The sequence below is a fragment of the Hemicordylus capensis genome, chromosome 6 (genome assembly GCF_027244095.1).
Source record: "Hemicordylus capensis ecotype Gifberg chromosome 6, rHemCap1.1.pri, whole genome shotgun sequence".
NCBI lineage: Eukaryota > Metazoa > Chordata > Lepidosauria > Squamata > Cordylidae > Hemicordylus > Hemicordylus capensis.
The window spans coordinates 137,457,829-137,479,593 of NC_069662.1; the positions used below are offsets into that span (position 1 = coordinate 137,457,829).

At 45.4% G+C, this 21,765-nt stretch overlaps 1 protein-coding gene across 3 annotated transcripts in view; it reads left to right on the forward strand.

Annotated features, from left to right (window-relative positions):
* The window catches only part of MRC1 (mannose receptor C-type 1), a 78,612-nt gene extending 67,131 nt beyond the window's left edge, over positions 1 to 11,481 (forward strand). For 2 of the 3 annotated variants that reach the window (XM_053263477.1, XM_053263478.1), the window contains exons 27-30: positions 2,216 to 2,332; positions 4,220 to 4,387; positions 5,179 to 5,220; positions 9,195 to 11,481. In XM_053263477.1, the coding sequence (XP_053119452.1) occupies positions 2,216 to 2,332; positions 4,220 to 4,387; positions 5,179 to 5,220; positions 9,195 to 9,445 (578 nt within the window). In that variant the 3' untranslated portion in view covers positions 9,446 to 11,481. Of the gene's footprint in view, positions 1 to 2,215; positions 2,333 to 4,219; positions 4,388 to 5,178; positions 5,221 to 6,846; positions 6,974 to 9,194 lie in introns of all 3 variants that reach the window. The other variant, XR_008310121.1, reaches the window with a different exon arrangement.
* The last annotated feature ends 10,284 nt before the right edge of the window (positions 11,482 to 21,765 follow it).

The window sequence follows — 21,765 nt, forward strand, 5'->3', positions numbered from 1 at the left end:
TGAGCCAGCCCATAGAAGAAAGGTCTTAAAATACTTTCAGAAGCATTTCAGCTTCTTCCCTTTGTGAGTCTTGACAGAGAGTGAATCCCACAGCTTGGCAGGTGTCTGCCCACAATGGCTTTTAAAAGACTCTTCTGTGGCACATGATAGATGTACCACAGGATTCTTAGTTGGTCTGAGAGAGGGTGATGGGGCACAGAAGTGGCAAGAGATCTGGTAGACAGAACACAGCCTTCTTATGTTTAAGGTTCCAGTCCTGATATTTTCAAGGAATGGATTTCAAGAATCAAGGCTGGGGAAAACCCTACTTGAGAGCTTGGAGAGAAATTGCTACCTAACGTACAGAGAAAATACAGGCCTGGGGGGCACGTTACTCCACCTTGGTATTAAAGGTAAAGTGTGCTGTTGAGTTGGTGTCAACTCCTGGCGTCCACAAAGCCCTGTGGTTGTCTTTGGTAGAATACAGGAGGGGTTTACCATTGCCTCCTCCCGTGCAGTGTGAGATGATGCCTTTCAGCACCTTCCTATATCGCTGCTGCCTGGCAATATAGTCTGGGAAACATAACAGCGGGGATTCGAACCTACAAGCTCTGGCTTGCTAGTCAAGTCATTTCCCCTGCTGCGCCATTAGGTGGTATTAGGCACCTCTTTATATTCTAACATGAAAAATATGTGTCTGTAGTCCAGTTGTTTTATGAGATCAGCTGGTCCTCTGCTCCGGAGGTGGCCCAAGCTATAGCAGTGCCTGAAGCAAGGTGTCAGTAATGCTGCCATGCTCACAACCTGGGAGGGGGCCAGTTTTGAACTTAGCGAGAAGGAAGGAAATTTGCCAACAGCTTCTCTCTCCTCATGCTTCTCGCAAGTGTCGCAAGGGTAATGAGGGGAGGAGTTCCTTGCAAAGGATTGGAATGGTCCTGAAAAGCTGGGCCAATGGCAGCAGGAGTGAGCAGCCTGCTGGAGCCTCAGTAATCCTGCCTGTGAACTGCAGGAGATGGGTGAGCATTTTGGTGGACATCTGCCCCCTTTCATAGGTTTTGTGTGGATCTTCCCTCTTCCCTGCCCATCTCAGCTGTTGTGACAATCTTTAGGAAGCTCAAATGTGCCTCCACCAGTGGGCTTTTGAATCACTTACTTACTCATCTGGGATGAATTTAGTGATGAGAGAGGCTGTGCTGCAAATGTCTATGAGCATGGAAAAGCAGCAGGCATCCAGGAAGCCACACTTGTTAATTGTGCCCAGAGATACACTTGAGTACAAGGGGAAAAGATTAAAATGTGAGAAAAAAGCCATTGCCAAGTGCATATAACTCTTTGTAAAACACAAGTGTATGGAGGGCTAAAAGCATACTTCCTGCCACATGTAAACTCTGACCATAGCAACTCAACTGTTAATAAACGTTGGAATTGGTGGCTAAGTGAGTGGCCTCTGAAACATGTGAAGGCAAAAATGTATCCTGTGTATGGATACTTGGTGAGTTCTGTACAGATAACGGCCTCAGCGAAGAGCTAACTCTATATGCCACCAATGCAAGATAATTTTGGAAAGCTGCTCCTTATCCCAACACCCAGTGTGTTGTTGAGGTGTGCGGAATTATGCCTGGCTTTGTGGGAGGTGGGATATGTCCAGCATGTCAGCTGGGTCACATGTCAATATGTGACCAGTTGGGGTGCAGGGTAGCCAGCTCTGCACTCATCTGCAACAGTTCAGATTGGCACCCTTCTGTCCACCCAGTTCCCCATGGGGGACTAGCTGGCTGCCTACTTAGGACCAAGTAGAATCACCTAATTGGTTCCTGTCTGGAGATTGGTCCTCAGTTCAGCTAACCTGCTTAGAGCCTTGGGGCTCAGCATGACTTGAGCAATCCTCCCTTGACACAGTAAACCATGTGGCTTTGAAGAGGCTCGAGCAGTCAGAAGACTGCTACCAGCCTCTGAGCCCAGTCGGCTTGTCCAACAGTGGGGGAGGCAGTTATTGCCTGTTGAGGCTGCCTCCCCTGGAGGTTTTCATCCATGTTCTAGTTATGTTGTTCCATGGCAGATCCTTTGTCGTTAATAAAGTGTAGTATGAGTTTCAGCCCATTACATGCATCTTGTCTTTTATTAGGGCCTGGGCACAATTAGTGACCAAAAAAAAAAGAGAGAGAGAGAGGGGTTTTTTAGTTAAAAAGTCACCTAAATTATGTTTGATTTCTTTATTTTTTTGGTTACTTTGCAGATGCATCTCTGGTTTCAATAATGGATTCAGCAGAAGCACGCTTTTTAGTAGAAAATACAGAAGCACTTGAAAGTAAAACACGAACATTTTGGACTGGAATGATTAAAAATGTGAAGGGTATGGCATGTTTTTTAAATTTTGATGCTCATATTAATCCATTAATCTTAATCTTAAAAGTGCTTGAATTATTAAATGTCTGCCATCTTTGAGCAAATTCAAGAGGGACATCTAAATCTCACTTAGAATCTATCTATCTATCTATCTATCTATCTATCTATCTATCTATCTATCTATCTATCTATCTAATTTAACTAATTTCTATACTGCCCAAAACTTAAATCTTCTTGTAAACCGCCCAGAGACGTAAGTTTTGGGCGGTGTAAAAATATGATAAATAAATAAATATCTGGGTGGTAGACAATCAAAACAATTTAAAACTTAAAACAAGTTAAAAGTATTAAAACTGTAAACGAATTAAAAGCCTGGGTGAACAGATGTGTCTTGATTGACTGTTTAAATGTTGTCAGAGATGGGGAAGCACAAGGAGCACATTCCAAAGCTTCAGGGCAGCAACGGAGAAGGCCCGTCCCTGAGTAACCACCAGACAAGCCGGTGGCAACTGTAGATGAACCTTCCCAGATGATCTTAATGGGCGGTGGGGATCATGGTGAAGAAGACATTCTTTTAAATGCATTAGTTTCTAGATTGCAAGTCCCTTGGGATAGAGACCTGTTTTTTCATTATTTGTAAAGCACCATGCACGTTGATGGTGCTACATAAATAAATTCCATACTGAGAGAGAGAGAGAGAGAGAGAGAGAGAGAGGAGGATCTTGTTTCTCACGGATCCAGCATCCGCGGTTTCATCTGTCTGTGGTTGGGTGAATGGCACCTGACCTCAGTTATACCTGAGGAAAATGTGGGTTTAAAAATGGTTAAATCTGTGTTTTGAGGATGGTCAGAAATGACCTCTAAGGTCATTTCAAGCTGCCATTTTGTGCTCGAGAGCCATTTCATGGCTTCTTTCCCTAGAAAAAAGGGGGGAAACACAATTTTAAAGCAAAAAATGGCAGAATTGAGTCTCTTGGGGGCATTGCTGGACATTGGGGAGCATTGCTGGACCCACGGAGCATGTTAGGGCACTTCCAGTGCCTTTATTTCATGTGTTTTGGTGAATTTTTGCCCTTTCAGAACCTGCCTCCCGGTTTTGCATTGCCCCAATGCCTCGGTATTTGTGGTTTCGGTATCTGCGGCAGTAATTGAGAATGGAACCCCTGCAAATCCTGAGGTTTTCCACACACAAACAGACATACACAGCTGAATTGCTACATCCATATTTAGAAAACATCATGTATGAAATAGGGCTCAATCTAGCAAGAACCTGAAAGGCAGGGGCGTAACTGTAATAGGGCAAGAGGAGACAGTTGTCTGGGGGCCCACTGCCTTGGAGCCTCCCCCAGAGGCAAGTCACATGACTGACTCCCCCAGCCGCACACCCGCCCAGGCTTCCTTCAGTTGTATTCATCCTCCAAAATTACCTGGAGCTACCAGAACAGCATGTCTTTATAAACTATGCTTTTTGTTACCACTATTTTTTAGCCTCATTCAGCCTGTACACTGCCCAGAGAACTTGTGTTTGGGCTGGTATATAAATGTATTAAATAAAAATAAATAAATACATTTAAGATTTCTTTACTTCATGAGCTGAACTTCAGTGGGGGGGGGGAGGGGGCATTTTAAAATCTTGTATCTGGGCCCACTCGAACCTTGCTACGTCCCTGCTGAAAAGAAAACTCATGTGCCGAGTAGTTGTAAATTGCCCATCCTGATCTATTGCACTGATGAGATACTTTTAAAAAGAATCCACAAGGGACAGGGATCATTGATTCAACTGAATCTATAGATTCAGGCAATTAAATAATTCATTGGCCCTGTTTTGACACAAACAAAAAATTAGGAACTGCTGGAGATGATTGTTTCAGCATATTTTCTGATTTAACATTAGGTAATTGGATTTGGCTGGACAACGCTGTCGTGGATTTTGTCAACTGGAATGAAGGGGAGCCTTCCCCGCAAAGCAGCGAGCAGTGTGTGGAAATGTATTCTTCATCGGGGAACTGGAACAACGCTTACTGCAATAACTATATGGGATATATCTGCAAAAAACCCAAAGGCAAGTAATAGGTTTGGTATTTTATTCTGTATACTAATCCATGGGTGGTATTTATTTTGTTGTAATACAAATGCTTAATATAATTTTTAAAAGGGAGATGCATAAGTGAGTATTCAGAAATAGCCCCAAGCAGAGTCCTTAAAACAATCTTGAAGCTGTGGAGAACTGGGCACCAGTCATGAGCCCAGGAAAATCCAACAGAACATATGGGTGGATGGAGCCTCCATTATCAACAAGCAAAATGTCCAAAGCTGTATAAGAGATTTACTGCTTACTTGGTGAGAACCTTAACTTAGGATTTCTATGCTTTTTGGTGCATGATTGAATTTGTAAGAGCCTTATCTTTTATGTTAAATGGAAGGGGGTTTGATCATAGAATCATTGTGCTGCATCCTTTCACTAGTCCTTGCCCCAGCATTATGCTGCTGTAACACTCTGGATGTCGGGCACTGCTGTTGTGACTGCTGTATTTGATTTTGAATTTATCAATTTGTTATCAAAATGCACAACACAAGGATTTTGAGCAGATTGCTCTTTGCTTAGTCCCCTGCTGAGTAGAGGCCAGGAGTCAATACCCAGCACAGCATCCCTCCAGAGGCTGTTGCTGGCATCTGTCTTACGTTTCCTTTTTAGATTGTGAGCCCTTTGGGGACGGAGAGCCTGTTTGTTTGTTTGTTTGTTTGTTTGTTTACTTATATCTATGCAAATTGTTTTGTGAACTTGAGCTGCAAAGCAGTATATAAATATTCATGATATTCATATTCTAATTACATTTATTTAAATACTTTTAGAGATTGAAACTGTGCCTACTCAGAAGCTTCCAGAAAAGAAAGGTAAGCCTTTTCTATACAAGTCATATAAAGGAGAAAAATCAAATCAGAAATTGAGAAAAACTTATAGGAACATAAGAAGCTGCCATATACTGAGTCAGACCCTTGGTCTATCTAGCTCAGTATTGTCTAAACAGACTGGCAGTGGCTTTTCCAAGGTTTCAGGCAGGAATCTCTCTCAGCCCTATCTTGGAGAAGCCAGGGAGGGAACTTGGAACCTTCCGCTCTTCCCAGAGCGACTCCATCATCCCCTAAGGGGAATATCTTAACAGTGCTCACATGTGGTCTCCCATTCAAATGCAACCAGGGCAGACTCTGCTTAGCTAAGGGGACAAGTCATGCTTGCTACCACAAGACCAGCTTTCCTCTTATCTTGAGTATCTTCTTATACAAAATGACACATCGGTATCCTACATGATAGCTAGATTTTATTTCACTGTGTTTGCTGACCTAAATTTAAATACAGTATTATTTGAATAATACGTTGGTATATGTTGAACTGTTTGGCCTCAGATGCTAAAGAAAGTTCGATGATACTTTATATGGCCCTGTCTGCTGTTGGCACTGAATATGTATAAGATTTTGAGCTTTCCAGAGCTCATGTTGCTGCCTCTCCTTGCCCTGGCAAAGTAATACTTTGCACTTAGAGGAGGGCGGACATCTATGTGCATCTTAGAGGTTTTCTAGCTGGTCAGTTGTAACAGCTTCATTGCTGATTTCCATGGGAAATGTTGCTGCCCATACAAATGATGTACATGCCATTCTAGACTTTTCTACCATGAATAGCCCCCAAATCTGTGAAAAAGGTGGAAAAAACACATCCCTTTCCTCCTGTGTTGAATGCACAAGGGCTTTTTTGTCCGTATTATATTGTAGCTTGCAGACTATGTCAATGGGTTTCCATGGGAAGGGTAGACAGGGCAATGATCTTCTCTGGGCGGTGACAGGAAAGAAGAGGGAGGGATGAAGAGGAGTTATTTCCACCTCCCTGCATACCAGTCCCAGCTCAGGAAACATGCTCCTTGTACTTTCTCCCCCTCCTTGGTTTAGGGAGCGTTTCGGTGGCCAATTATGGTCCTGCCACCAGTGGAGCTCTCCTGATGCAAGAGCTCCTTGATATGTTTCCTGTTTTGTGATGGGGTTTGTGATTATTTAGCAAAGCACCAAGGAAGCTACCATTCCAGTTACAGAGTGCAGGGTTTAGTTGTTGCAGCTATTTAAATAACACGCCTGGAGATCACTTTAGAGTCTAAACTAAACTGGTGAAGTACATTTGGGATAGGAGAGACCTAGCCTATCTATCAGCTACATAATGAATAGGTAGGGAGAGAGATAGATGTTTCCATCTTCTCTCTAGGAGGAAAGGAAGAGGACTGACTCGCTACAGAAAGTACCTGAGGAGTCAAGGCAAGGGTCATAGAGTAGAGGCAAGCAGGGGCAGGTAAGGAGACCCTCACTAACTCCCAATTCCTATAGTGGTCATTAGGATAGTTGGTGCAAAAGGTCAATGCACTGGAACTCCATCTCCAACAGTTTGGCTGGGGTGTGGGGGGGAGTGCTTCAGTGCCCAACTACTGTCCCACTGCTAGTGGAGCTTGGCTCCTGCACACTTTTATGGTTTCTCCCTAGTGGAAGCAAATGGAAGGAAGAGCAGTAGCTGTGGTGTTAGCTGAAGTCCCATTGAAATGAAGCAGAAGCAGCAACCAGGTCAGGGAGGAGGGACAGAAAAAGGGAATGAGTTTCCCTTTGATGTTGTGTGAGTACTGAAGCTGCTACCAAACTTTTCATAAAGATGAACTGGAAAGGAGGGGAGAAGCTTCCCTTTTGGAGGCATGTGAGTGCTTCAGCGCTACAGCTGGAAAGTTTGATTTTTAAAAAGAACACAATTGACCATGAGAAAACCGATTATCAACAGCCATCCATAGATGAAAGGAATAGGAGAATAAAAGCAGCCTAGTGACATGATTTAAAATAGTTTGGCATGGGCTGCTTGCTCCAGGTGCACACACCTAGCAATGTTCCCTCTAACAGGGATTCCCAGATGTTGTTGATTACAACTCTCACAATCCCCAAGCAAAAGCCATTACAGCTGGGGATTCTGGGAGCTGTAGTCAACAATATCTGGGAATCCCTGTTAGAGGGAACCCTTTCACCTAGGGAATACTGCCACGGGGCAGTAAGAGTGGGTGTAGAAGATTATTTATTTATTCATTTATTTATATATCAAATTTGTACACCACCCTAAACTTTAGTCTCTGGGTGGTTAACAATAACATAAAACCAGTTTAAAACATATACAGAAAACTTAAAAACAATTTAAAAGTAAACCAGAGATTAAAACCCCAAATTTTTTTAGGAAGCTGAGAAAGCTTGGACAAAAAGATGGGTTTTAAGCTGTTTTTTGAAAATTGCCAGAGATGGGGAGGATCATATCTCAGCAGGGAGTGTGTAATGGGGATAGTACACTGGCTCAGCAGGGAAATACTTGACTAACAAGCAGAAGGTTGCCGGTTTGAATCCCCGCTGGTACTATATTGAGCAGCAGCGATATAGGAAGATGCTGAAAGTCATCATCTCATACTGTGTGGGAGGAGGCAATGGTAAACCCCTCCTCTATTCTACCAAAAGAAAACCACTGGGCTCTGTGGGTGCCAGGAGTCGAAATTGACTTAACGACACACTTTACCTTTACACTGATGGGCAGAGGAAAGGTAAAGAGGCACCATAAAGAGCAGTTTTTTAGTCTACTGATCCTCCTGCAAAAAACCCTCTCATCTAGAAAACATCTTGGTCTTGTGATTGGCTCAACGTATTCAGATAATGGGACAACATATTTTGCATTATTTTAAAGCCCTATGCAGATGTTACATTGCACAGGGCTTTAAAATAATAATATGGACAATCATAGCACAAGGTCACTGTCATCTACACACATATGTCACATATATCGTAAGAATGTCTGTGCATTCAGTCACACAATGTACACAGTCTCACCCAGGAAATACAAGGACTTGCATCACAGGAATAGGTTTATTTGTTGTTTGTACACATGTTTATATGCACTGTTATATGTGGTGACAGCCTATCAAGAGGCCATATTGAGTGGTAGAGCTCATGCTTTTTATGTAGAAGCTCCCAGGCACTTACCTTCAGGCAGTACTGATCTCGAGGGATCAGCTGCCTGATGCTGCTTCATATCTGTCATACTCATAATTGGTCAGCCAAACTGCTAATATGGTATTATAGGGTGTTTGACATTCTGTATTCTATTCTTATTGTTGCTTCTCACTGCTTCTTCAGTGCTACCACTTCCTGTAGCACTGTAGTGTCTTCTTGCTGATTGCAGGATTTTCCTTGTGGGCTGTCCTCACCACAAATGTAATATAATAGATAGAGAGCTGCTCAGGAGAGTATGTATCATAGCTCTCAGAGCCTGGTTTTCATTTATAAAAGCTACAAAAACATAATATTCCATCTGCTGTCAAAGCAGAAACCTTCTCATGTATTTCAAGCTAAAGCGTGCTGTCGGGTTGGTGTTGACTCCTGGTGACCACAGAGCCCTGTGGTTGTCTTTGGTAGAATACTGGAGGGTTTTACCTGCCTCCTCCCACGCAGTCTGAGATGTTGCCTTACTTTGATTTAAGTTCTGTTAATAATATATAGACTTGCAATGTTAGGAGGAGAGGAGCATCAATAACGGGACAAGTCAATACTGATCAGGCTAGCATTTCAGCTAGCTAGTGCTGGGAGTGTGATTGGTGCGAACCATTCCCCTTTGAAAGGAAAAATGGACATCGTGGGATGGCATCCAAGAATTTGATGATATTGGCATTCGTAAGCAGGTAGAGCTACCACAAAGTCATCATGAATGCTACTCGGATGAACCCAGTCAGGAGATTCCCTGATGCATCTTGACCTGAGTGGCTGTTGTTTCTACCAGTTTTGCATTGCTGTAACTACAATGTATTTATTTACAGAACCAAGGAAGATGGATGATACTCCTGTACGAACCCACAACAAAGCTGTTGCTGTGGCTGTTGTGGTGATCCTCATCCTGGCAGGAGCTGCTCTTGCAGGTTACTATTTCTACAAGAAAAGGGGCCAGCAGACAGGGACAGATGACAACTTTGAGAACAATCTCTATTTTAATAGCAGTTCAACTCCCGGAACAAGTGATACAAAGGACCTTATGATGAACATGGAGCAAAATGAACGTGCAGCAATTTAGTCTGATAAAATATAAGCTATGCCTTCTTTTAATAAACGTATTGAACCTCCTAAAGTACTCTGCCAAAAATTAATGTTTCCTGTACAAAATAGTGCTAATAATCCCATTTGTTTCAGCATTTGTATTGCATGCTAACCATGGAATGACTTCATTCTGTACTCCCAATAATTCAGCAGCTTTGTTAAAATAAGCCCAAAGTATCCCTGCTAACTTGGCTAAGAGGCATCTTTTAATGTGGTGATTCTCTTTATTTAGCAGGGGGAGAGTAACTGGCCCTATCCACCCCCAGCACAGTACCTCCAGTGACTGTTGCTGGTGTCTATCTTATGTTTCTTTTTAGATTGTGAGCCTTTTGGGGACAGAGATCCATCTTATTTTTATTTATTATTTCTCTGTGTAAACTGCCCTGAGCCATTTTTGGAAGGGCGGTATAGAAATGGAATAACTAACTAAATAACTATCTTGATAACTGAGCCACTGGATAAGAGAATAGCTGACAGCACTTAACAGAAGATCCATTTTAAAATTTGTTGTGCAGAAAAAGGGAGCCATTGCTAGAGGGAAATCAAATAAATAAATAATACACTTCATTTGTTAGCTGCCCCATAACAAATTGTTCTCTGGGCGGCTTACAAATAGCATTAAAACATCAAATAAAGAAATGGGAATGTCACTATATTAATGTGTTACCTGTGCATATTAACAAACTGATATGGGAGAACTAAGATACTACTGAAATATTCCTTTTCTCGGTTGCTGCTGCCAGGGACACCTCGTGGGTTCTCCTCCTCCACTAGATCCGAGGCAGGACAGATCTGATTTGATAGAAAAACAAGCCCACGCCCCTTCGGGGCTGAGTGGATTACCTCGTCCCAGTTCTTTCTGTCCTCGCTCAGCTCCAGGCAGCAGATTTCTTCTTCTCTGAATTTTTCCTCATTTCTAAAGTGTTTGTCCTCCTGAGTCTTTACCATTTTCTTCCTTTTCTCACACCCCTGCCTCTTCTGTTCCACTCTATTCCCGTGTGTGAGAAATAATAATAAAAAAAGCTTTGTGTTTTTCCCGGCTTATCCCACCCCCCCCCGGCCTTCCTTCGCTCCTTTCCTTTACTGTTGTATGGAGCATGAGCATGGAAGGAAAGTAGTCTTAGTGCCCCGAGGGCTCCGTCAAGTGGTTTTCGGCCCCGGCACCTCCAAGCCCTTCAGCCAGCCCGCAGCCTTCAATCCAGTTTCACTCTGTTTCCAAGCGGCACTGGCGCTTGGCGAAACACTACTGCCCTTTCCAGACACAGCCACAGCCTCCGCAATGGCCGCAGTGCCAGTGTTGGTGACGGCCACCATAGAGCTGCCCACGCTGCTTGCTCTCCAGCCCGCCCCGAGTCTCCCACCTCCGGGCCACAAGACTTGCACTTCGGCAGCCAGGTGTGCGGTACTACCTCCCGTCAGCCCTCTAGAACACAGCCAGATCGGGTGTCTGTGGATTCCCTTCACCAACCTGCCCCCTACTTCGGCAGAGATCCGGGCTATTTCTCTGGCACAGGAGCGCAGCAGGTGTGAAATGGTGGCTGAGCACCAAAAATGGCATGAAAGGAGAGTAAGGCCACCATTTTGGAGGAGGAGGACCAGCTCTCTACAGGGACCTCGCGCACTGAGACTCCATTGAGGGAGGTAACTGGGGAGACTCAGGGTTCCTCAAAAACGAATGTTGTGTCTGCTGTGGCGGCAGGGGATCGTGTCCCTTCTAGTGCCGGTCCTTCCCTGGCTCTCCCTAAAGCAATGCCACCTGAATGGCAGGCATGGTTCAAGAATGCTATCATAAGACACTATTTATCTAGCAAGCAAGATTCGGTTTAGAGTGATTGAGGCACGAGTGATTGAGGCTGTGCATTTCAGATTAACCGGTTTCATTTGAATGAAATTAGTCATGTATATGGTATTTGAAGGTATTGATGTTTTATGTATTTTATTGTTGTTGTTTCTTTTTCTTGTATTTATGCTGGCCTTGGGCTGAAATAAACAAACACATACATACATACACTATTTATCAAGTTAGACCTGCTAAAAAAGACAAGAAAAAAATATAAGAAAAGAAAAAGGGCTGTGTCCACCTCTGAGAATTCTTCCTCCAGTGAGGCTAGGAGTCCCTCCCCTAAAAAAGTCAAAGCAAAGAAAAAGCACCTGAAGAGTACAAAGGTGCCTCTGGGGGAAAGGGATACACATTCCTACCCCCCTTCCTCTGACATATCTGAACATTATTCTGGGGACCCTATTCCCTCTAATCCCAGACCTATTTCAAAAGTGGGTGCAACTCCATCCCGCGCTACTGACTCTGAGGTAGGGAATAGCCCCACCAACCCTGGGGGCTTGCCCCAGGATCCTGAACTTCCCGATCGGGAGGAAGGAGAGTGGTCAGGAGGGGAGGACAATGAGGCTACTTCGGTTTCCCAAAGGCTATTTGTAGCAGAGGATTTCAAACCACTGATATCTCGGGTCATAAAGACAATAGGGCTTCACCATAGCGTGAGCGCTGACTCTTCCACTTCAGATAAGGGGATCTGGTTTTCCCAAGAGCAAAGCCTAAGGACATACTGCTACCACTGCCTGACCTCTTTGCTGAGGTAGTTAAACAGGAATGGCTGCTCCCAGCAGCAAATAGGAAGCCAATGTCTGTGACTAACCACTTCTACTCTTATCAGCAGGCGCCTGATTTACTGAAAACCCCCTGCACAGATGCTCCCATTGCCCAGTTGGTTTCAAATTTGCTTGTTCCAAGGGACAGTGAAGTCACCTTGAAGGACCCAGCCAATAAAAACACTGAGTTGGCATTTAAAAGAACACACGATAACTCCTCTCTCTCCACTTGAGCAGCCGCGGCAGCCTCCATGGCAGTGAGGGCCTCTCTGTTGTGGTTAGATGATCTCTTAAATGATACCCCCTCAGATCCAGTGAAACTGAGGCAGCAATTGGTCGAAATGCAGAAGGCACAAGCCTTTATAGCGGATGCCACACTGGACTCTGTTAGGTTTACATCTCGGGTGGCTGCGGCATCAGTCCTGGGGTGCTGCCACCTGTGCCTAAAAAACTGGTCAGTGGACAATACCTCCAAAAATAATCTCACTGCAGTGCCATATGATTCAACCAAGCTCTTGGGGAGGCTGCTCTAAAGGATGTCTTGGTTGAGTCAACAGACAATCGCAAGACCATGCCCTCAGCAGGGCAAAAACCTGACCGACCCTTTAAGAAAAAATTTCCACAGTCTCAACCCTTTCAGAGTTTCTGGCCCTTCAGGGGTTGGGACAGAGAAACCAGGCAACAAAGGGGATTCTGGGGTCAACAACATCCCTCCTACAGGGGTCGGGGGGGTTTCAAACAGCAGCCCGCTCCCGCTAAGCAAAAACCACATCAATGACTCTCAGTCAACCATTCTGGGAGGCCACCTAACAGGCTTCCTTCCCGCTTGGGAATCTTCCGTAACAGACAATTGGGTTCTAAAGATTATCAGGAATGGATACAGAATAGAATTGGACACCCCTCCCCCCCCGCCGAGATCCCTTCCCACCCCAAGGTCCCATTAATGGACAAAACATTCCAAAATGTCCCAGGCCATTCATCACCTACTAAAAATTGGAGAGGTGGAACCAGTCCCCTCCCCTCAGGCGGGAAGGGGCGTCTATTCTATTCTATTCACTGTCCCCAAAAGGGATGGGTCCAGACGAGCGGTTCTGGATTTAAAATTCAGAAACAAATGGGTCAAGTGGGAACGCTTCCACATGGAGACTTTAAGGTCCATGGCATAGGCCCTGCAACACCTGGACCTCAAGGAGGCATATTTGCATGTTCTGATCCACCCGGACAGCAGAAGTTTGCTTCGTTTCAAGTATGCCAGCTTCCATTATCAGTACGCTGCTCTCCCATTTGGGCTGTCATCTGCTCCCAGAGTGTTCACCAATGTCCTGGCACCCTTGGTGGCACATCTCCGGATCCAGGGGGTCTAGGTATTCGCCTACTTAGATGATTTGCTTGTACAGTCATGTTCCAGTCTAGAGGCCCAACACTATCTGGCACCAACCATCTTGGAGTTAGAGTATCATGGAGTCGTAATAAACCGTCAAAAGAGCCAGCTTGTTCCAAGCCACCAGATGCGTCACCTGGGTGCCATCATAAACACAGCAGAAGATTGTCTCTTCTTGCCACAAGACTGCTATGAAACTATCAGGGGAGAAATATAGGGTATCCTGGCGACATTAACAGCTCTCGTTTCATCCCTGGCAAGGCTCCTAGGCCTGATGGTGTCAACCATAGAGGTGGTGCCATGGGCCCATCTACATCTACGACCTCTACAATGGTTCTTGCTCCCTCAACAGGAGGTCATTGCACGAAAGAAAAGGATTTGGTTGCATGTCCCACCCCTGCTTCGAAGGTCACTTCATTGGGGGATGTCACCAGAAAACCTTTTTCGAGAGAAGGAGTTTCTGGACCCCCCAAGACTCATCATGACCACTGATGCCAGCGACAGGGGCTGGGGGGCTCACTGTCTCCACCTAACAGCCCAGGGTCTGTGGGACAATCAGGAGAGACGGCACAGCACAAACTGGCGAGAACTCCACGCCATTCACCTCGCACTGGAAGCTTTCCAATGCACAGTCCAGCATTGTCACATCTTAATAAAGACGGACAACAACACCACAAAAGCACATGTAAATTGACAAGGGGGAACCCGCTTCAAATCCTTGCACCAGGAGGCGAGTCTCCTTCTTTCTTGGGCAGAAGCAAATGTCAGTTCAGTGACAGCTCATCATGTCAAGGGCGAGCTAAATGTAGTCGTGGACTGGCTCAGCAGGGAGGACCTCCATCCAGGGGAGTGGTCACTAAATCCAAAAATATTCCACAAAATCACAAGGAGGTTGGGCACTCCCGTGGTCGATCTGTTCGCCACTCCGCGAAACATGCAACTGACTCTCTTCATGATCCAGTTCCCCTGCAGGGAAGCAATGGCCGTGGATGCACTACCGACCCAGTGGCTGGAAGGACTTATGTATGCCTACCCTCCAACTCCCTTGCTGGCCAGAGTACTGAGGAGAGTACGCCTGCTTCAAGCTCAGGTCATCCTCATAGCCCCATTCTGGCCCCGGTGGCCTTGGTTACTGGAGCTCCTGCACCTGTCAATGAAACCTCCATGGGAACTCCCAGTCAGTCCTGACCTTCTGTCGCAGGGACCTGTGCATCACCCCGATCCGGGTTGGTTAATGCTTTCCGCATGGAGACTGAGCGGTGAACCTTGAAGCAGTTTGGATATTCGGCAAACGTCCTCAAGACCATGCTGGCATCTCGCAGGCCCTCCACTAATCGTATTTATCAATGTACCTGGAGGGCTTTTCTGCATTGGTCGGTGCGTCACTCCGTTCCTAGGGGAAGTGCCAAGCTGAAACATATCCTTCTATTTCTCCAAGAAGGACTGGAAAGGGGCCTGAGACCAAACACCTTAAAGCGCCAGGCAGCTTTGCTCATAGGTCTCATCTCAGGGAACCCAAAGGGCACATGGCAAACGTATCCACACCTCAAACATTTTCTGAGAGGGGCTACCCTATTGTCACCTCCAACTGTTCACAGATTCCCATCGTGGGACCTTCACGTGGTACTGAGGGCTCTTCAGCAGTCCCTGTTCGAGCCCGTATCCATCATCCCGCTCAAGGTTTTGTCCTTCAAACTGGCCTTCCTGGTAGCAATTACCTCAGCCAGGCAGATCTCAGAACTCAGGGCTTTATCTGTGGATAAGTTGTTCTGTGTTTTTGAAAAGGAGGCCGTCAGGCTGATTCCAGACCCCTTTGTTAGGCCAAAAGTTGCCTCAGTTTCCCACCAGTCCCAAGACATTTTTCTACCATCTTTTTGCCCTCACCCAGTACACGAGAGGGAAAAGTTATGGCACAAGTTGGACGTCCGTAGATGTGTAAAGAAATATATAAAGTGGACTGCCTCCTTTTGTTCTACAGACAAAATGTCCGTCTCCTTTCATCCCATATCAGTGGGCTCAGCCGTAACTTCCTCGACAATTGCCAGGTGGATCCGGGCATGTATTGTTATGGCATATGAGGCGCATTGGATGAGACCTCCATCCCACATAATGGCACACTCCACAAGAGCTGCTTTCTCCTCTAACGCGCCAGCACAAGACATTTGTAGGGCCGCGACCTGGTCTGCACCTTCAGCTTTCACCAGGCACTATAAGACAGAACCCCATGCCATGCTTCAAGCCGCCTTTGGCAGGAGGGTCCTTAAGCGGGTTCTCCCTCAGGAATAGGCTAGACTGCTCCCGCCCTATTGGCCAAGCTGTGGTATGTCCCATGAGGTGTCCCTGGCAGCAGCAACCGAGAACGTAGCATTGGTTTCACTTACCGTGAAGGCTTCTTCTGGTTGCTGTTGCCAGGGACACCTCAGCCCCCCCCAGTCTGGTGCTCCTTGCCTCTTCCTGATCGCGGTCACCTGGCTCCTGACTCTCAGCCTCTGGAGTACACTACTTCTCACTCTTACAGGAGTCATGGTTCATCCTTGTAACTATAATTGTTTTATGTACCTCTAATTATTTTACATGCCTTCTAAAGTCATGCTGCCATGCCTGATGGCATGAAGTCCAGTGCTCTGTACATTTTTTGTTGCTTATTATTACATGGTTTTTCACCTTACTGTTTATCTTATGCTATTTTCATGTGTCTCTGCCTGAAAGAACTGGGACGGGGTTATCCCCTCAGCCCCGAGGGGGCGTAGCCTTATTTTTCTATCAAATCAGATCTGTCCTGCCTCAGAGCTAGTGGAGGAGGATAACCCATGAGGTGTCCCTGGCAACAGCAACCAGAAGAAGCCTTCACAGTAAGTGAAACCAATGCTCCAATATATTGACCTACTCTACTGGATATGCTTTCATTCCTAAATCGGCTCCTCATTGTCATGAGATCATCATTGCAATGGTCCACCAACACGGAACCCACAAACTGCTCTACAAACATTACTAAGGGAGGGTCCGAGCTTCATGCTAATGGGTGTACTTTGGATACAGATGGTCCCAGGTTAAGTCCAAGATCTGCAGTTACCTAAGCCTCCTGTATCAGACCTGGGAAAGACCTGTTCATGAAAATGTAGAGAGCTGCTGCCTATCAGAGTTGAGAATCCTGGGGAATTGAGTTATTCTGGGGAAGAGTTGATCAATTTCTAAGTCCTAGTATTATACTAGAAAAGGAGGGACTCCACCTTTCCTAGAATAAGATACATTTCAAAAAGAGATGCCTCTATACACATCTGGTCTTGGTGACATGCATTGCAGGGGGGGTGGGGGGAGGAGAGATCTGGCAAACTGGATCCTTAGAACGGCACAAGCCAGTTTTGGGAGTTGAATAGTTATACAAAAAAGTTGAAAAGGGGCCACCTTGGCTACCCTTGCTAAGACAGAGGGGAACCATGCCTACCTAAATAAATAAATAAATCCTAACAGGGTTGGCAAGAGGGCACCTGTAGTCTGAGGAGGGTGGTAGTGCTCTTCCTCCTTCACTGCTCTTCCTCCTCTACAGATTGGGTCTGCCACTCCAGAGCAGCCCAGTTCCAGCCTCCACGTGGCATAGAGGCCACAACTGGGCCATGTTGGAGCACCAGGCGCAGTTCGGAGAGGAGGAGCCAAACCGCCGCCACCCTCCTCAGACTACAGGTGCCCTCTCGTCGGCCTTATTACGCTTTTTTTCTCTTTTAGATAGGTAAAGGTTCCCCCCTGGCTTGAAAAGGGGAATCCTCACCAGATTCCCCTTTACAGTCATGCCCCCATATGGCCGAACTGGTTCCTTAGAACAGGGGTTGGTTCAGCTCGGACTTGGAGCAGCACCTCTGTTGGGGGGTCCGGTTTGGTTCGAGTCTGAACTGGTCAAAACGGGCTGCTTCTATTAGAACAGAACTGGTTCTGCATACCCCTATCTGAATGATACCAGCTAAAAGCTTCCCATTAGAATAGCAGACTACAGGCACCCCTTGGTGCTCTTATGGCAGGACACAAAAGCTTTATCCCTGCCAACAGAGAGTGACTCCATTCTGAACTACAGAAGGCTCCCTCCAGGTTAGGGGTGCGGGGTTGTAGCTATAGTTGAACAAGGGTGGGGAGACAAATGTCCCCAGGCTTATGAGGGGAGTTGGGGGGACTTGCTGACTGGGAAACAGCCTACTCTTCACACTCCCTTCCAGCTTCCTTGGCTCACTGGCAAACTATTGGCTCCTGATGGGGGGAATTATTTGAATAAGAAGAATGGAGAGGGCCATGTTTTATTTTTCACCATGATCATATGGTTCTGTGGCAAAGACACAGGGGCGAGGGAGAGAAGAAGATGCCAGCAGGACCCAGGGACCCTCCTTGACCTGAACTTTTGAATCTCCTAGAGAATGAGAACTACTGAAGCACCTTTAGGAACTGCTCTTAATCTCAGTTTCATAGTGGTAAACCACAAATGATCCTTAGGATCTAAAACTTACCAAGTCTGATATCTAGGCAACAAAACACATTTTGATTTCCCCCTCCAAAGACAATTGTTCCATAACATTTTATCACACCGGCTTCAATGCTAATGGAAGAAGCACTTGCACTTCTAGGGGCTGTGGGTGGTGGTGGTGGTGATGAGAGACTTTTCATGGCACCCCCTGCACAAGCACAGTTGTGCAGGAGTCTTTATACCTGATCTGAAATAAGGTCTCCATTAACTATAGCAATAGAGTTATTCATGGAGAAAATATTAGAACTTGGAATCATTCAATGAAACTGATTGGCAGCAGCTACAACACAGACAAAAGGAAGTAACACCTCGTTCGCTGTACAATTTAATATATGGAATTTGCTGTCATTAGATGCAGTGATGGATTCTGACTTTGACAGATTCAAAAGGGGTTAGCAACAACCTTTTAACATCCCCTTAGATGTCTATTTCAATCAGCATCTATCATCTATGGCCGTAAATAAGACGGCCAGTGAATATGAGCTTCTGGAAGCAAAAGCAGGAGAGGGCAAGTGCCTTCAAGCCTTGCTTGTGGGCTTCCCATAGGCTTCTGGTGCCACTTGGGGAAATAGGATGCTGGACTAAAAGGACCTTTGGACAGTGTTTACATACAGAACTCTAGTGTAAGTGAATAGTAGGATGTCTTAGATTATTTAATACTACCCAGAATGTGATGTATGAATTCTTATGTTGTTTTAGCCATGATCACAGTTATTTTGTGATTAATGTTGCTCTGTGTTGAATGCTGAATGTTGTTCATACATTTTAAACCGTCCTAAGACATTGAAGGGGTGGATAGCTTCTGCCTTTTAGGATCTACTATAACAGTAAAGGATCCAGCAGTCAAGAAATACACGGCAGACTAGCACTTAGTAGGGTTGCAATGAAGGCCTTGGAAAGGATATTTAGATGCCGTGACGTGTCTATACCTACAAAGATTAGAATAGTTTGGACAATCGTTTTTCCTGTGACACTCTATGGATGTGAAAGCTGGACTTTGAAGAAGCAAGATAGAAAAAGTATTGATGCTTTTGAACTGGAGCTGGAGAAGACTTTTGTGGATACCATGGACAGCTAAGAAAACAAACAAATGGATCATAGAACAAATCAATCCAGAATTTTCACTCAAGACACAAATGACCAGGCTCAAACTATCATACTTCGGACATATTGTATAAAAACCCAGCTCCCTTGAGAAGTCCATAATGCTGGGAAAAGTTAAAGGAAAGAGAAGAAGAGGACGACCAGCAGCAAGGTGGATGGACTCAATTACGACAGCAATGAATGCACCACCCTGGAGATAATCTATGTGGTTGCTAAGAGTCAACACCAACTTGACGGAACTCAATCAATCAATCAATCAATCATGAGTCCCCATGGAGGATTTTAAAATTTGAGAATAATTCCTCAGAGAATTGCTTGAATTACATGAAGGCCAGAGGTTGCCTGACCTCCTTTGTTCTGGTCCCTTAGTTTAGCTACTGTTTTTAGACATCTAAATTAGAAAATTAGGGGGTATCAGCAGATGAACCTTCATCATGCCCCCCCTACTTTCCCCCTCATAATCTGCCTGGTGGGAGGCTCTTTGGATTGCTGCAGGACACCTCATTATTAAGCCAGCGGTGACAGCAGCAGCATTGGCATATTAGCAACCCTTGCTTCCACTAGTGCTCCTTCCCTCCAAGCATGAGAAGAGGAGCCAGAAGATGCAATGAAGGGAGAGAACCTGCTGCCGCCATCTCTAGCTTAATAAGAAAGAGCCCGGACAGGCGTTCGGGACTTCATCCTGCAGGGTGTCCCATCTGCACATGGTAGGATGAAGGACCCTATTGGAGGGGACCGTTCCCTTTCAAAGCCAACCTTTGCAAACTTTGAAAGTGGAGCAGGGGTCAGGGAAGAGGGGAGGTTGCCAGCAGCTCTAGCTCCTTGCAAGCAACATTTGCACAAAGCAGCACACATCCAACATTGTTCATCGCAACACAGGCCACATCAGAGCCAATCTGGAAGTCTTAGTGCATGGTAAGTTTCCTGGCCAACTTCCCCAACTCCATCATTTAATATAATGCATGACTAAAGGCCATTGATACATATTGTGGGCTGCAGAACATATAGTGAGATTGCCCACATCTTTTCTCACGAGCAGCCTAACCCAGGCTAAGGCAACTCCAGGATCGAGATAACCTTACTTTTAACCCCGTCCTTTAGCAGGGGTTTAAGGGCGTGAGTGTGCCCTTAACCCTGGGCCCAGGGTTGTGTGTGTGCTTGGGCTGCATACAATACAGGGACACTGATTTCTTGTAGTGACCATAATGTGCACACCAGCTCTTAGTTACTGCAGCTAGGTAAGTTTCCTTCAAAAATACTCTGATAAAAAGTGTACCATTTACATTTAAAATCTAGATCCAATAATTAAAGTGTATTTATATTTTAATATTATTAGTCGGTATTTCTCTCCTAAGTACATTTATAGCCTAGTCTTAAATCTTATCAGAAGAACATCCTACTGAATTCAAAGGGACCTGGAAGCAAACTGCAGGCAGCCTGCAAACACATCTAACAAATGCCTCAATATCTTTAACCCCACCACCATCCAGCACATCTGAGAATACAGAAATGGCAGTGAAGGGAGCACAACTTGGCTATTTTCTCACTTACTCATTACTGCAAATGGTCTCCAGATAGCTTTTTTCCTTACAAAAATGAAACAATGTTTGTAAGGGGGAAAATCTCTGTGAAAATCTCTGTGCAGCTGTGAAAAAGGCAAATTCCATGCTAGGGATCATTAGAAAGGGGATTGAAAATAAAACTGCTAACATTATAATGCCCTTATACAAAACTATGGTGCGACCACACTTGGAGTACATTTGCGTACAATTCTGGTCACCACATCTTAAAAATTGTACACTTGCGTACAATTCTGGTCACCACATCTTAAAAAGGACATTGTTGAACTGGAGAAGGTACAGAAGAGGGCAAGCAAGATAATCAGGGGCCTAGAGCACCTTTCTTATGAGGCAAGACTACAACACCTGGGGCTTTTTAGTTAAGAAAAAAAGACGACTGCGGGGAGACATGATAGAGGTCTATAAAATCATGCATGGTGTGGATAAAGTGGAGAGAGAGAGAGATTCTTTTCCCTCTCACACAACACTAGAACCAGGGATCACTCCATGAAATTGATTGCCAGGAGGTCTAGGACCAACAAACGGAAGTACTGTTTCACACAACGCGTGATCCACTTGTGGAACTCTCTGCCACAGGATGTGGTGACAGCCAACAACCTGGATGGCTTTAAGAGGGGTTTGGATGACTTCATGGAGGAGAGGTCTATCAATGGCTACTAGTCGGAGGGCTGTGGGCCACCTCCAGCCTCAAGGGCAGGGTGCCTCTGAGTACCAGTTGCAGGGGAGTAATGGCAGGAGAGAGGGCATGCCCTCAACTCCTGTCTGTGGCATCTGGTGGGCCACTGTGCAAAATAGGATGCTGGACTAGATGGGCCTTGGGCCTGATCCAGCAGGGCTGTTCTTATGTTCTTAAGGTCCTGCAGATGGTGGGAGAAACCACTTTTAGGGGTGACATCTTTTTTCAAAGCTTGAGCACCATTACATGTATCCATACTTAATAACTAATTACCCCTCATTTTGCGAGGACAGCAGCTCTAGTGAAATACATTACATTGAATGCAAAAGAACATGATTCACAAAGGACATATTTAGCAACAGGATATAAGAAACCAATTATTTCAACACCATGGAGGAAGTAAGCTGCAGCTAGAAAACAAGAAGTCCACTCCAGATGGTCTGGT